The sequence below is a fragment of the Helobdella robusta genome (assembly GCF_000326865.2).
Source record: "Helobdella robusta unplaced genomic scaffold HELROscaffold_9, whole genome shotgun sequence".
Taxonomy (NCBI): Eukaryota; Metazoa; Annelida; class Clitellata; order Rhynchobdellida; family Glossiphoniidae; genus Helobdella; species Helobdella robusta.
The window spans coordinates 2,431,703-2,448,607 of NW_008705512.1; the positions used below are offsets into that span (position 1 = coordinate 2,431,703).

Sequence of the window (16,905 nt, forward strand, 5' to 3'; positions counted from 1 at the left end):
TTGATTTGAAAAATTTCAACACTGTAAGTTGAAATGACAAAAACTCCTAAAAAATTATTTCCATTTGTTTCACTTGACCATCCACCACAGCAAAGAGAAGAGTGCACTTTTGAAGTCAACTACTCATGAAAAATGCTGTACAAATTCATCAGTACAATTTTAGACATACAGACACATGATATATAGTATATACACAAGATTGTGTTAAGACATAGACACATCCATCATTGTCGTAATTTTCATACACGCACCACCAATTTTAAACATCTTAATTGTCTTCATTTAGATTTTTTTTCGGAATATGCGAAAAATGTAGCGTAAATTAAATCTAATTCTATTTTGAAATCCCAAAATCGAATGAATATTTAAAATAACATCCCAAAGAAGCCTGTTGATCGAACCAAAATTTTTCAAATTTAATGTCTGACAATATGCAATAATCTATGAGTTATTCATTAATTTAAAAGGAAAGTTGTCACCCATTGGTAAGTTTTTATCGCTTTTAAGATTGAAGTTCTTTGATTTGAGAATACCCATTGTTGGCCAAATTGATGGTTAACGTGGTGTTGCGATCTTCAAAGGTGAAATGTCGTATAAATTCATTGGGAAAAAGATCGTTGAACATTTCATGAATTGTCTTTTCGTACGACCATTTGGGCTGGTGCAGGTTTGATGAGTCTTTCATAGACAACAGTATTCTTGATTTATCTGTCAGATTCATTTACAAAGTATTTTTACATAATATCTGAATCACATTTTATCTTTGTTAAATCTTATTTTCACTTCATCCGCCTACGTTATTTGTTTTCCTACCTTGCCCTCTTACCCTTGATGTTTACCAGTGATGACGTAAGTACTCAAAAAATGTACTTAAGTATAAGTACTAAGTACTCAGTGATAAAAGTACTTAAGTATAAGTACTAAGTACCGAAACAGATTGTATACTTGATACTTATAAGTACTAAGTATAAGTACATAAGTACCTAAGTACATACCATGGTTAATTTGAAATATTTATAAATTTATTAAACTCAGAAATCAACTCATTATTTACAGTAATTTATTTACATCAATAAAAGAGTTTGTTCTTTTTGAGTAAAAGTAAAGTTTCAAATGATTCATCACTTAAACGATTTCTTCCAGCCTGGCTAAATATACGTTCCACACTTTAACACATATATTTATAAGGATTGTTATATATATATATATATATATATATATATATATATAATAACTACTATATATAGCGTGCATGTGTATATAGATCATGTAGAGTCTATGATATAGATATATAGATGTCAGAGTGATGTGAGTTAACCACCTTTTAATGACTCAATTAGCCAATGGTTATCTTAACATCCCGCTATCCATGACTAAACAAGAACAAATGTTGATAAGAGAGATAAACAAGAATGTCAATGTGAAAATGTGTGTGTGTGTTTTCATCACAGTTTTCAATTTTTAAATGTTGACATTATCTTATTTTTGCTTAAAATTTTTCTGGTACTTACAGGAAAAATTTATTACTTATAAGTACAAGTACTGAAAAATGTACTTAAGTATAAGTATTTAAGTACAGATTTTCATATGTACTTAAGTATAAGTACCTAAGTACTACATTTGTACTTAAGTACGTACTTAAGTACAAATGTACTTAAGTACTCGTCATCACTGATGTTTACAACATTACAAAGCATCTCGATCTCCATAATTAATTCGAAGCATCTATTTGTACTACTCTACAACCATTTTTTAAAATATAATTTAAGTTTCTATTTGCATGTAAATGGGATAACTAAGGTGTCGGAATCGGACACAAAATTTTTTTCTCCGTCACCGGTACCTTGATGGAAAATTTTCCGACTCGGGGTAAAAATTTTCGATTCCCAGAAAAATTTGTCAACTTTTGCTTTATAATTTATTAATTTTACTTGAATATCATTGTTAAATTAAAGATAATTCAAAATCATTTTAAATCAGTCGATGTAATTGATTTTCTTAATAAAATCATTTTATAATTAAGTTTTAAAATCTACTGAAAGATGATATGTTTTCGTTAATGGTATTGGCGGTTTTGTCTGATTAAGATAGCCATGAAGTATATTTTCTTTTTAAAAACAACTGGCAACTAGCCTTGGCCTACAAGCAGTTTATGCTGTTCAACCCAAGTTATTTTCTAGCCTTATAAACCAATTATTTAATTCTTCAAGTTTCCAGGTCATACCATTCCTTGTTTTTTACTCAAAGCCCACCATCACCTATTCATTTATATTCATCACTCGAATATTACACATGTCAATATTTATGTTACGAACTACAACCCCAAATAAACAAATGAATAAAAACCATGGATATATATATATTTATATCCATGATAAAAAAAAAACTAACGTGGAGGTGTATAATATGTAGGTGCCAAAATATCTTTAGATAAGTCGATTGTATTCCAAAAACTCGGATATAGGGGTAGACAAAACGCAAAGCTGACAGCCATGAATAACACCAATGTCTGCTTTCAATAGAACATACATTTAAATAAAACTATATTAAAGCTAAGCCAATTAAATACTTATTTTAAAACTTATAATGCCTTCATGTTTTTAACAGGCTCATTTGTCTTCTACAATAACAACTCTTCTAAAGAATAATGATCATGCTCAGCTTCTCACTCTTTATTTTTCTAAAGCTTTGGATGCTCCGAATCATTCTTCTCTTTTGAATAATTTATTTTCTTTACCTTGAACTGATCACATATACAATGCCATTATATCATCTTTATAATAAATTAACGTTCTATTCTTTTGTTTACAGTTATCAATCGATTCTTTTGTGGGCTTAAAGATCTGTCCTTGAACCGCTTTTATCATTAACCTCTCAACTCTTAATACTCTTGTAACTTAATTTCAATAAATCATTCGAGCCGATCGCCCATAACAAGCGCAAAATATACAAAATAATCAATTGAAAATATTAGGCTTCGCCTCTTCTCCGCACTTAACATTGCACGAAATGCTACTACATCATCACAAGATGTTTCCAAACATATAACGCGCTAAAAACACCGCGCGCACTCAAAAGTAGCAAATTATCCGACGTCACGCCACCCATTCTCTACCACCGTTCTATCATCAAAACAATTTTCGTCAATGCAACTTAAGTACAGTGTCATCACTCTTTCAAGATTAAACCTTAATTCCAGGATCTAAAATAATTTAGTGATGAATAAGTCTGTTGTTCGCATAATTTTTTTTCTCTATAGTATATACGATATTACTTTTTTCAACTAAATTACTTTTTCATACTAAAATTAGAGATTAGCTCAATATTTTATGTGCCTCATTAATCTAACATTGAATATGCAAAGCAACATGAGCGAAAACCATACCATGAATATTGCAGGCTTTTTTGATGACAACGAACGAAGGATTTGCTGAAGATTTTGCAACTGCAATGACAATGACCTTGCAAGGCGATAAAAACCAAAATTATAAATAAATAAAATTATTTAAGCACCATATCAATTTCAAAATTTTGAAAAATGTAGCTGTCAGTAGTATAAAAAGAGACTCGAGTAAGAAAAATGAAATTAAATAAAAGTCTATTTGACTTCAAAATGAAGATCAGGATGACTGAGGAGTTGCAAGAGAACAGCTACAACTTGCGCTTAAAACCAGCTAAAAATATGTGGAAAACAATGCAATGACGTCATTTTAATAATTTGCGTAATTGAAATCAACCACAGGGTGTGTTTTGAAAACATAAATTAATTTTTTCAATAAAAAAGGCTACATTAGTTTTTGGCCTGTGAGGCCTGTCGGTGGATTTTTGCCAAATTCCACAGGAACCATTTTCTTTATATGCAATATAAACTCTAAAAGATATTTTCATTAGATTCTGTTCAGCGGTTCAGGAGTAGATATATATATACATATATATATATATATACATGTATGTATATAAATATATCAGCCAGTAGATATATATAAATACATATACACATACATTTTTTTAAATTATTTAATTATTAGTGCTACATTCATTTATATATACAAATAGATCAATCAATCTTCGTTTTGCGTCCAGAGACCCGGTTTCCCGAGGTAGGACGTTGTTTTCTTTGCCATCAACTTTTATATACATATAGATAAAACTGTATAACTTATCAAATTTAAAAAAAGATGGTATTATTCAGTGTTTCGTGATTTTTTCAACATTTAATTCAATTCATACTTAATAAAATATTCCTCTTTAGTATGAATTCTCTATTAAAACAAACATACATATAAAACAACAATCATAGTTTGTTAAGCTTATAAATACTTGTTATTCAGCTCCAATGCCCCAACGCGTTGTTTTAAAAGTTCATTCTCTTGAGCGCTGCAGATCAATCTGTATAATGAAAGAAAATTTATTCAAAACACTGACCAACCTCATTTTTACCACACGTACATCTCGTCTAAAGCACCCTGTAGACCAGATAAACAAAATCTTAAAAAATTCCATTTGTCGTTATTGTGTAAAGTTAATAGTGTGCTCATTTAAGTCCTCACGAACAGTTTTTCCCATAACGTTGCTCTGAGTTTTTTTTTATAAACAGTTTCTTTTCATTTCTTTCATAGATTGTTTACATCATTAGGCCGCAAATTACACAACTTCTAAGAGCTATCGATAATTTCACCAGTGGTACCTGAAAATCATTGTTTTTGCTGGACCCCAAAATCTTTCTACTCTCAATCCTTGCACAAATCTAATAGGTATTATTATTTCAAATTGTGAACTAAGTCGTTTAACGTCAAGGTATATGTAAGTGATATTTATAAAAAAAAAAATAGAAATCAAAAACCTTCTCTCGAGTCCATCTAGATACTCCTTTTTTTTCCTTCTACTTTCTTGAGCTGACATCTTAAAAACGATAAATAACAGCTCTAAATCATCATCCATTAAATTTAATTGATTCAAATCAAAACCTTATTTTTTATCTTTCTTCGAACTTTTTTCAGTATATTCTCCTCATATTTTGTTAAAGGCAATTTGTTTGGAACAGGATAACCTTCAGCAATTAAAGTCTTTCTTTCTTCTTCACTGAGAATTAACACATTTTTGTCTTGTATCTGCTGCAAAATTATTTGGTTTTAATAGTAATCTGCGGACAATTATAATAATCATTGTGTTAGTCATTTTTATTTTCATCAAATTCATCATTATCACCCATTATCATTTATCTATTTATTGAAAAATCGATGTATTATATCAAAAATGTGTCAACTTTGTTTATTTACTATCGTATTTGAAAACAAAATATTTGTAGTTGAACTGGAGTTTTTACGTTTTCACTTGAATTTTAAAAATTTTCACACGAAAAATTTATAAATTCAGCACTTGCGCTTGAATAAAAATACGTGAAAAAATAACTGTTTTTTCGCGCAAAATTAACATCGTCCATGATTAAATGTTTTTAATTTTCTACCCTGTCGGTCATCAAAATCTACTACAAACGCTGCTAAACTGACTTCCTCCCCTTAGAAATTTCAAACGTTTGACAATCATATTTGTGGCATTAGCAACACTTAAATTACCATAATTGCGTTGTTGAAAACTTTTAAGTCTTAGACAAGCTTTTTTGTGATGTCGTTCCAATAAAAAAAAAAGTTATACAAAAAATATAGCTGAACTTGTTAAGTTATCTCCAAAGTTTAAGCAGCTATACTCACTAAACTAAATTGGAAAACGTTGTAAGTTCATTTGTGTAAAACACGTTAATAAGTTTCTGACACTTCATAATCCACCTCTTATTTCAAAGAAAGATGAATATGGTTTATATTTTACGGGCCTGGAAAATTATTGAGGTCGCCATACCTCATCCTATCCTATATAACATGAAAAACCGTTATCGAGTATCGTATAACACTTTGGTAAACTAAAAAAGTTAATGACTTAAATCAAAACTAGTAATTGTAATTAATGATAGAATATGAACTAAACAATCGATTTTTTTAGATTACAATACAAAAAGTTGTCAAAAATTTGTTGGAATTCAGGTATCGTTAGGAAATTTTCTAGCCTAAAACAAATGTCGAAAACCATAAAATTGTTTGAAGTTACAAAAATTTAATATTTAACAACTTTTTAGATATTATATACCACTGAAAAATACATCCACAGTTCGTATAAATAATCGCGATACAGTTGTGAAAATATACAACTTCTTAAAAATGACCGGATGTGTCAAGTGCTTTGACACTCTGGTCTCATGTCATTTATATTTTACTAGAGAAAAACCAACCGTAGCTGTATTATCAAAACTGCTTGAAACTTCTATTTTTCTTTCAGCCAATTCAACTATTTAAAAAAAATTGTATGTAACATTTAAAACATTTAGCATTGAAACGAAAAAAAGTTTGATGAAATTACAATAGTACAATACTTACACATAGGTGGTTGACAATTTCAACAACCAGATAAACTATTACAAAGTTAAATACAAGTACGTAGTTAATTGATAAGCGTTTGGTATGAGATGTTCATAAAAAACTTCAAAAAATAACAAAACGTTCACTACTCAGACTTACATTTTATTTGTAGTTTGAAAATTAATTTTCATATATTAATATTTTTAGACATAGAGAAATAAATTCATTGTTCTAAAGCAAATCGAAGTTGTATAAAAGACAATATTTAAGATTAAGCTGATTTTACTCTTCAGATAATGCAGTAGATAACACGAACTGTTTAGCAAATAACAAGTGTCAAGAAATGAAATTATTAAACAGTACAAAAGTTATAAGTGGTTAAAAATGTAAATAAACACAAAAAAAATTCCAGCTCCAGCATAGAACAAAAAAATTAAAAAACCTAAAATAAATAATGAAGCTTTGTCGAAAAAACTAAACAAAATGTCATATTAAAATGCTCACAACATACTAACATTCTGTGTTAGCTTCATAGTCATAAAGTTTAGGATATTCCCTGGTAATAAAAATTTTTTTTCTTATAGGTTTTACAATTTTTGTGACAATAATTGTTGGATATCTAATAAATTTTTTAGATTCTTGAGAGATAAGACTTGAATGTGAAGCAGCAGTTGTTGAAAAATGACCAAATTTGTTCGGATTGAGAATATCATCACTAGTTTCAATTTCATCTTCATGGACTGTACTCTTAACAGAGAAACTTTCTGTGTCAATATCCTCTAAAATAATTTTAACAAATAAAGAACAGTTAACCAAAAACTGATAATTAAGAAAAAGTTAACCTAGGTTCATTTTTTGGTCTGATGAAAAAGAATTTTCTGAACCAAACAACTCTTTTGAGTTTGGATCCACAGATTCATCAATATTAAATAAATCAAACTCCAAAGGATATTTAGAGAGATCATTTGACAATCCACAATTGAACAAACTTTCATCAAATGTATCATCCATCATCATAGCAATCTGGTGGTAACAAAAATATTTCATTAATTTTGTGCAATAGTGATCAATATGTAATAAATACATGATAGTACCATTGCAATTGATACATGAAATACCTATACGAAATAAAAACATATCAGTACAACAATCATGATCAATAATAACAAAAGCACAATTAGGATCAATACATTAGAGTACTAATAATGAATATTTATTTATATGATATAGAGTATAGTACTATTAAGTAAAATTATAAAAATTTCTATCATGATCTGTTTACTTTACATTTACACAACAACCATAAATAAATAAGTACTTTAATTGCCAATTAAAATTAGATAGAAACAAAATATGTCTTTTCTTTTCCTAAACTGCTAAAGAATAGAACCTAATTATGATTTTAAACAAGATAAGGATAAGCAATGGATTTAATTTTAAAATTATAAACTTCTTTTACAATTAAAAAAAGATCAAGTTTATTAATAAAAAACAGATTCGTTTAATTTAATAATCATTAAAAACGAATTAAAAACAATGTTTAATTAATGAATTAAATTATAAAAAAGCATTAAATTAAACAAATTGCTCTCTGTCTGTCTTGTTACAGTAAACATCATCATCTTTACATGAATCTTTCTATAATAATAACAGTATTTAAATTTATTTTTAAATTTTATTTTGAATTGATTATATTTCATTTATTCAATTGAGTTGCCATGTTAAATTAATAACAGGTGGCGAATATAGAATCCATTAGTACGGGAATATTTGAAAAAGATTGTTGTGATTTTTGTCGGAAGAATAATTAAAATTTGCAGATCATGCGAGCGTGTAAAGCAACCTTTTATAATTTATCTGGATCTAATCGTCAACTAATTACATCATCCATTAAGTAAAGGACACTAAATAAGCAATGATAATGTTTAAAAAATTTATATGAGTCATATATATATATATATATATATATATATATATATATGTAAATATGTATATATATATATATATATATATATATATATATATGTATATATTGAATGTACTATGTATATGAGTAAATGAGTATATGGTTAAAAGCATGAACAGAGAATGTATAGAGATTTTAGTTTGTTTCTTATACCTTGGTTTTTATGTAATGACGCAATTGACGTTAAACATGCATGACGTTAATTTCAAGTTTTATAGTTCAGTTTCTGGATAAAATTTCATGACTTATATGACATTACTTCTCTTAAAATATACGTACAACTTAGAAAATAAAACAAAGCTATTTTTTAGCACAAAATTAATATGACATCTAATTAATTACTTATATTTGCATATATCAAACTTACCTGTACTAATTTTAACAAAATCGGGTGTGTACGGAAAAAAAATTGACTGAAGTCGTCGGGTATTTTTCAAACATTATTGGCCATCTCCAAACATGGTGTGTTTGCTTACGTTTTATAGCATAGTTCTTTGGGCTTCATGAATCCGAAATCGACGACAGTCAATGAATTAATAATTATTTTTGATCGATAAAAGTGAATAAAGTAATTATTTGCTTCACTTGAAATATTATCATCGTTTGGACAAAAGAAACTTATGGTATGGGTGTTGGGGCAAAATCAAAACGAAGGTATTTAAATTTTTTTATTTAAAAAATTTTAGATTCTTGTATTTTTCTGATTTCTGTTTCCTGATTTATGTTTTCTAAGATATTTTTTAAGGGTCAAAGAAGAAGAGTAGAAAATTTGACTATCTTTTATTTGTATTGTTTCAAATTTTTATTGTCTTATAATAATAAATGTTTTTAATTTTTTTGGTTGGCTTGATTGTTTTTTTGTTTTTTTCTCTTTTATTCTAATAATGGGAATCTCTTACTAATCAATATCAAATAGTCTACTAATTTTCTAATGAGTCTAAATCTGAACTACCAAAAAAAAAATATTTATTCTAAAAGTGGATCTAACATTGGCACATTGCAAATCAACTTTAATTTACTATAAAATGCTGTATACAGTTACATTAGTTTTGTATATTCTTTTATTTTATATAAACTGTTGTTCCAAAAAAAACTCTAAAGGAACAAACAAAGTATATGAATTTTTTGTGAAAATAGTGCAGACCTCAAAATAATAATAAAGTTTGTTAAGTGTTGCTGTTATTAATACAATAAATAAATAATAAATAAATGAAATAAGAACACCATTACATTACAGAATACAGAATACAATAGGTGTGAAATAGGTCATTCACTTTGTTAACCTAAGAAGTGACAGCTGATCCATATATTACGATTAATACTGAGCCATATTTTTTCTAACCTGCAACAAAGGTTTTTAGTTTAATTGAAATAAGGCTTAACAGTTGTCTCATCTTTAACAGTTGACACCAGTGAATTATACATTGAAATTGAACTGAATTTTGTGTACTATACTAAACTACTTGACCTAAAGGTTGAACTGGAAGGGTTTGCATCTTATTCATTTTATTTTAGTTGTTACAGATGTCAATTTGAGGTTACTTGTGCAAATTGTAATTGTGTATTGTAATGGAATTATAAGAATAACATAAATGAGAAGGGGTTCTGAAATTTTGAGTTTATAATAGTTTTTATTTAATTGGATAACCATGGTATTATTGTTTACAATGTTGTGAGCTATATGAATGTTGTGGTGTTCACTTAGGCAGTCTTTTGTTGTTTTTTTCTGTTAATTAATTATTAGTCATCTTGATGTTTTGTTAATGTCTTCAATGAATTTTAATGTTCAAATTCATAAATCATGTGTAAATTAATTGAGATGCAGTTTTGTTTGGTGAAGACTGGTGCTGATGAGTCTTTTGTTAAACTCTAAAAATTTTTTCTAACTTAAGACAACAAAATTAATTATTTGGGATAAGTTTTCATGTAATTTTATTATTTCAGTTTCCTGAGTGCATTGATGTTCAAATTGTTTTGCTTTTTAATGATATTTCCCAGGAGCAAATGTTTTTTAAATTGTATATATTTGTTAGAATATTTTCAATGAAAAGTTCTTCATACAAATATCTTAAAAAATATAAAATCATATGTATATACATTCAAAAGTTAGATGCTGTATTTCCAATTAGATTCAGTTTAAAGATAAATGTTAGATTGTCTGCCTTGACAATCTCTTCTCATTAGTTTCAATTTCCTTGCTAACAGTCTTTTTAATTGATTGAACACCATCATGCTTTTTCTTAGGATGCAGAGCAAAGAAGCTTCTTTTGTTTTCATTGAAAAATTTTTTCATTAGTGGCTGACACTGGCAATGTTTAAGTAATTTTTGTTTTAATTACGATACAAAAATTATCTCAACTATTTTTTTAATGTAATTCTCAAGATTTGTTTTAATTTACTTTTTTGGATTAAGTTATGTACATATGTGTGTATTTGTATGTATGCATACGCTTAGTGTATGTGTTTGTTGTGTGTCAACATGTTTTAAATGTATTCTTATATGTGATTTTGAAAGATGATGTTAATTTGAGTCCTTTGTTTGTGCTCATTTGTGTAATGGTTATTTTGCATGGAGATAAATTGAAAATAGGTGTGTTGCTGTTAAGTTTGTTTGTTCATGTCAGTGATGTAGTGTTAGTTTGGCTTGTCATTCCAGTTTGATTAATCTTGTTTCTCTGCCATGCATGCTGTAAAACCAATTCATGCAGTTGCTTTTACTGTTCAAAATATTTTCTCTTTGGTTTTATAATGTCATTTATAAACTGTGCATATTATATATAATTATATTATGTTTGTATACCAGTTTAGTTATTTTATTTTCGCTTCTTTGTTTGTATATTGCAGCATATTTTTTATTTTTTGTCTGGTTCTCAAGTAAAAATAGAAAAAGAGAAATTTATTCCTGTTATTATTTATAAACGATATGTTAACGATTAAATGTGATATATAGTACTTATGATTTTATTTAAACTGATCCTTAGAAATTCTGACAAACGTAAAGAAAAGTCAAGAGATGCTGCCCGCAGCAGAAGGAGCAAAGAGTCAGAAATATTCAATAGTTTAATTAAAGAAATACCACTATCCGGTGAAATATTGACTCAGCTGGATAAAGCATCAGTCATTAGACTGGCTATTACTCACCTTAAAATCAGATCCTTCTTCTGTAATGGTTGGTCATATTTCATATTTAAACAAATTGATTATTGATTCTTTTTTATCTTTATCCTTAAAGGCCATTTTTTTAGTGCTAGCACACTTTTCAATACCTGATAGACAAAAGTAATACGGCATACACTGCATTACTTTTGTCTGTCTTTATAATTAACTGATGATCTTGGGCATGAATCAGTTTTTTACCTGTTGCTGTAACCTTCTAACATGAAGTGGCCTGTCACAAAGTGATATCACACATGTCCTATATTTTCTAAGAATATTAGTATATCCTTTGTAACATCTTGAATCTACAAAACAATAAAAAACTTGTTAAATGCTTCTGTTCTGCTAAACTGTTTTAGATACCTGAAAGTTTTGTTATGAAAGTTTTAAATGAGATGATTTTTTTTTGCAGTTATAAAGTTTTGCCTGAGAAGAGTGTTGATGAATTTAATTTTTCACATTTAAAAGCTATTTCATTTGTTTATGGTTAATAAACTTTCGTTCTATGGTTGTTTTTTTTCAAAGACAAGTTGCCCAAAAACATTTTTATAAGAAGTAATAAAGTGTACTCTTTTAAGTGCAGACCAAACAAATGAAGTGTGAAATTGAGATTAAAATGTTTAGAAGTGTTGGCTAATGGATGAGGGGGTTATTGTAACAAGTTTTACCTTTTCATTCATAAGTCATGCTTTATAGTTTAATTTTAAATGTAATTATGTGGATGGTGTTAATTTTTAATATTTTTTAAAGTATCATGAATTAAGTTTTTTTTAAATATTTAATAGTGATGTTTTATTTTAATTTTATGTTTTTTTTGCAGTGTTTGGAAACAAAGATGTTGTGTGCACATTTTCATCAAATGAGCTGGAGAGCAAATTAAACAAACTCTATTACAAGGCCATCAATGGTTTCATAATTGTCCTCACAAATGCAGGTTACTATACATACTATACTCAACAATGAAAATCTAACAGATTAAAACTTTAAATGATATAAGTTAGGTCCAAAACTATTAATATTTTAAAATAAACAAATTATGGATATAAATATGCATGATAATTTTCATTTGATAATGTTAAAAACTTGTGAAATGATGGTTAATCGTTTACAAACTATTGGTTTGATCAGTATTACTTCCAGACATTTTGTTTGGACTTGTAATTTTTTTCTGAATGGAGATGTGAATGTTAAAGCTGATATTGATGGTTGTCATCCTACATACATTATCTGTAAAACAAAATAATTTCTGAAACTATTCATTTACAACATAATAATAAATTATCTGATAGGTAGTTTGGTGTATGTAACAGAGAACATAAAGCAGCATTTAGGACTTTCTCAGGTTATTAAAAAATATTTCAGTACAATTTTAGCTTCTTTTGTTTTTTATATTACCATTATTTTTTGAATGTATAGACGTTTATTATTTCTGTTTCTATCAAGCCTTTGTTGATGTTGGTACATTGATTTATACTGCTGCTCATGTGCCATGTTCTACCTGTAATGTAATACAAATTGTTGTAGAAAATTTAAAAATGCAAAATGGAATGTTGGGCATGCATATTTTCATTAAAGAAATTGACAATGAAAATATTTTTTCACAACATGCCAATAATTTAAAAAAAAGTCCTTAATTTAAACAGACCGTTGTCTGTTTTCAAATAAACAATAAATATTTTTTGTTAATTAAAAATGCTGCCTCTTATAACCACAATCAGATTGACATGCTGGGTCAAAATATTTTAGACTTCATCCATCCTTGCGATCATGATGAAATCAAGGATATGTGGTCCTTGAAAATAAAACAGAGTAGCAACAACGCCAGCCTGAATGATATTTCGAAACCATCCTCACCCGTCTTGCCACCAGTAACATCAATCAAATCAGTCGCCTCATCAAACAAACGACTCAAGCTGACTTGCAAAGATGAAGACAAGCTGTCTGCATCATCGTCATTAACATCATCAGCAGCAGCATTTGTCGATGAGGCCACTATTTTTGAAAGTTAGAAATTCTTAATTAGCCAGTTTTAATATGTTGTTCAACTGTGTAGTGAAGTAAGTGGTTTGACTTATAGAAAAAGTTGATTATTTAATTGTTGATATCAATTTTGGTTCACACATCTCCATCACTGTTGAAGGGTTATCGAGAGTGCTCCAAAAATATTGATAACATTCCTTGGTTAAATTTTTTCTAGGCCTCTTAATGATGTTTAAATAATACAATTTTTTGTTATTTTTATTTCTTCTTTTGTTTTGTTTTAACTTACAGTTAATTCTGTATTTTTAAAAAGTTTTCTAGCTTTACCTAATATTGAGAAAAATTTAAATAATAATGCAATTGCTCTGAACTTTTGCTTCTATCTAAAAGTTTTTAAATGTGATTCTTTGTGTCTGTTCTTACTTTGTGTTTGAATTCAATGTGTTGGTTAGCTCAATAAACTTTCTGATTAGCAATTTAGTTAGTTTTGTCACCGTCTTCTGATTTGAATAAAAATAAAGAATATAAATCAAACCAATATCTTTCCTGGTTATGTTGTTTGAGATAAATGAAATGATTACTCTTTGACTTTGATAAGCATTGCATCCAACATTTTTGTGGATAGTGGCTTGGAACACAGGTCACAGGTTTTGGAATTGAACCAGGTCAGCGATGCACCATTGAGTTAACCTTGCCAACAGATCCTCTGAACTATCAAATATACATTTTTATTTAATGGGACTACTGATTTCAATAACAGTTTTTTGCCATGTTTTTTTTGCTCAGTTGTATTTTATTATTTCTTTAATTTTCAACTGAAAATTGAATTTTAACAGTGTGTCAAAGTTCATTACATTTTTAAATTAAGATGTAAAAAAGACAAGTAAAGATTGTTACATTCGAATGAAAAGTGTACAGTTCAATAAAAGCAGATCTAATTCTCAAAAATCTAATTCTTTCAAAGTTTGTATCATGTTGTAGATTAATTTTAAATTTTATTTTAATGTTGTAAAAACAGAAGTTGTAACATTTTGATTTGATTTTATGAAATATGGATAAAATGATCCACACTGGCTCTGTAATTTGTAGTATGCCAGAAAGAATAATTTTCATTTTAGCTCTTATTGTCAGGCGACGCCCCAAATTATTTAAGGAAGTAAGTTTTCCTTTTTATATTATCTTGAGCTGTCAAGATAGACTCTAGATTGAGAAGTTTTTCTCTTTATTGGTGTATTTGTTTGCTGGGAATTTTTCACAAATTTTTGCTGTCTTACACTTTCAAATGATCCCAACTTTTTATCTTTGGCATTTAAACTTTCACTTTTCTTCTTATAATTTAAGAGAGTTTTGATAGCTAAGTATTACATAATCATTTGTTTAGATTAGTGTGTGCGTGCGTGTGCGTGTGTGTGTGTGTGTGTGTGTGAAAGGTGGTTTTTGAAAATGGTAAACTATCATGATTCAGTGTTGTAAAATAGATTTGTTGTTTGGATGAATGCTTAATAGGATTTATTTGTAAATAATAATGTATGACTAAGACCTTTAAGTGTGATAATTATGATTGCAAAGGTGAACTTGTATTCATTTCACTCAACTTTTCTGAAGTATTATTTGTGAATCTCTTTCAATCCTTTCTAGGTTATACGCTGCTCAGGTTTTCTCATTTCAAGCAAATCATCATCAGCATCGTCATCATTGACGCCCGCCCATCCTTCTGTACCAACTTCTCCAACTTCAACGTCGTCCTCATCACCTCCACTCAATTTTACAATTTCGTCAGGCAAGCTACAATCTACAAAGCAGATTACGCATCAACCAAATTTATTAAGCGACACTTTCTCGTACCTTGTTTTAGAATGTGAAACCATCCTACAGCCGACACATCACTTAGGCAACAGCATTAACAGCACAGACTCCAGTGACCACATTATGCTGGGCTGCCATTCATTCATAACTCACCATACAATGGACATGAAAATTGTTTACTGCGATGATAAGTATGTCTCTATTGGTACTAATTTGCTTATTTGCAAATTTCATAAGAGGCTCATATAAATAATTTTTATTTACATTAAAAAATGTTTAATTGCTTTTAAATGTTTGATCTACTCAGAAAAGTTGTTTTTTTGTTCTATCATTTAAAACAATATTAAAAATAAACTTTTGTGATCATAAGAAAAAATCCTAACAATACAAAATATGTTGAATTTTAATTTATTCAATAGCATTGAGAAGTTGTTGGGGTACAAGGCTGATGAGCTTGTTGGCACATCATTCTATGACTACCACCATATTTACGATAGTTCTTCCATTCTCAATGCCTTCAAGACACGTTCGTATATTTTTTCCGATTTTTGTGTATTCAATTTTTTTATGATTGGTTATTATGATGCATGCATTTTATCAAATCATCCTAATCACATGGTCACGTATATTGAAACAAACCGAATTGAATTGAAGCTAACAATTTTATAAATTTTTAATGGAATATCGTTTCTGTTGGTAGTTGAAGTTTTTTACATTAAAGCGTGGACATTCAAGCCAGTTTTAAATAGGTTAATAGGAGATGGCGGGAGGCGAAGGAGTAATTTTTATCTCTTGTTTAAAATTGTAACAGATTTTTTAATACTTTTTCACCTATGGCTTGTCATGAATATATATATATATAGGAAGCATTCAATACCTGCAAATTACAAGTCAAAAAGTATCAAACTGTGTAAAAAAAGATTGCCAATTTGTAAAGGGCATGACCAATCTGTGCAGTTTTCGTACTATTTTACTTTCATATTAACTGTATTTCAAAGATCTACATAATTTTTCAATGTGAAACTCTTGCTAAATTATTTTATTGGTTGTCATTTTTTCTGAATTACAAGTGAAAAAGTTTTTCAAAATCAGTTCTACATTATTTTCACTACACGCCTCTCATGTGAATGTGCTAAACAATTATATGCTATAAAGTATAAATGAACTCAAACAGTGTTCACAAAAGGTCAGATGGTAAGTGGCTTGTACCGCTTTCTGGCTCATAATGGAGGATTTGCCTGGGTGGAAACTCAAGCCTCCCTTGTCAAAAATCCTCAAACTGACAAGCCCCAATCCGTCATCTGCATCAGTACCGTGGTGTCGTTAGTAATGAAATTATACAACATATTTCTATGTACAATGTACATGTGTTTACAACACAACAACAACAACACACGTTTAGATATATATTTATATGTATGCACATGTGTGTGTGTGTTTATTTATATTTAATTATTTGTTTACATGCAGAGATGTAATGAATAAAGATGTTATTCTCAGTTTCGTGCAGTTACAACAATCTAAAATGCAAAAGTTGAAGCAGAAAATTGTAAACATACGCTCACCGAATGAAACAGCCTTAAACTT

General features: G+C 28.5%; 4 protein-coding genes across 4 annotated transcripts; 2 read left to right on the top strand and 2 right to left on the bottom strand.

Annotated features, from left to right (window-relative positions):
* Nucleotides 1-502: 502 nt before the first annotated feature.
* Nucleotides 503-3,848, bottom strand: HELRODRAFT_166152 (hypothetical protein; the record flags this gene model as incomplete). The annotated part of the gene is made up of 4 exons (XM_009033162.1): nt 503-708; nt 2,392-2,509; nt 3,350-3,461; nt 3,790-3,848. 4 exons carry the CDS (start codon nt 3,846-3,848, stop codon nt 503-505), a joined length of 495 nt encoding a protein of 164 aa, XP_009031410.1.
* A 588-nt stretch (nt 3,849-4,436) lies between these two features.
* HELRODRAFT_166153 (hypothetical protein) lies at nt 4,437-8,827 on the bottom strand (the record flags this gene model as incomplete). Its single annotated transcript, XM_009033163.1, has 8 exons — nt 4,437-4,488; nt 4,688-4,747; nt 4,844-4,902; nt 4,968-5,114; nt 6,284-6,339; nt 6,926-7,189; nt 7,253-7,433; nt 8,816-8,827. 8 exons carry the CDS (start codon nt 8,825-8,827, stop codon nt 4,437-4,439), a joined length of 831 nt encoding a protein of 276 aa, XP_009031411.1.
* A 2,579-nt stretch (nt 8,828-11,406) lies between these two features.
* HELRODRAFT_135526 (hypothetical protein) lies at nt 11,407-13,319 on the top strand (the record flags this gene model as incomplete). The annotated part of the gene is made up of 4 exons (XM_009033164.1): nt 11,407-11,539; nt 12,353-12,466; nt 12,822-12,874; nt 13,251-13,319. Coding segments are annotated over 4 exons (369 nt in total), but the record flags the coding sequence as incomplete, so codon positions are not given.
* Nucleotides 13,320-15,456: 2,137 nt separating this feature from the next.
* HELRODRAFT_137338 (hypothetical protein) lies at nt 15,457-16,653 on the top strand (the record flags this gene model as incomplete). Its single annotated transcript, XM_009033165.1, has 3 exons — nt 15,457-15,509; nt 15,738-15,844; nt 16,493-16,653. Coding segments are annotated over 3 exons (321 nt in total), but the record flags the coding sequence as incomplete, so codon positions are not given.
* Nucleotides 16,654-16,905: the final 252 nt, after the last annotated feature.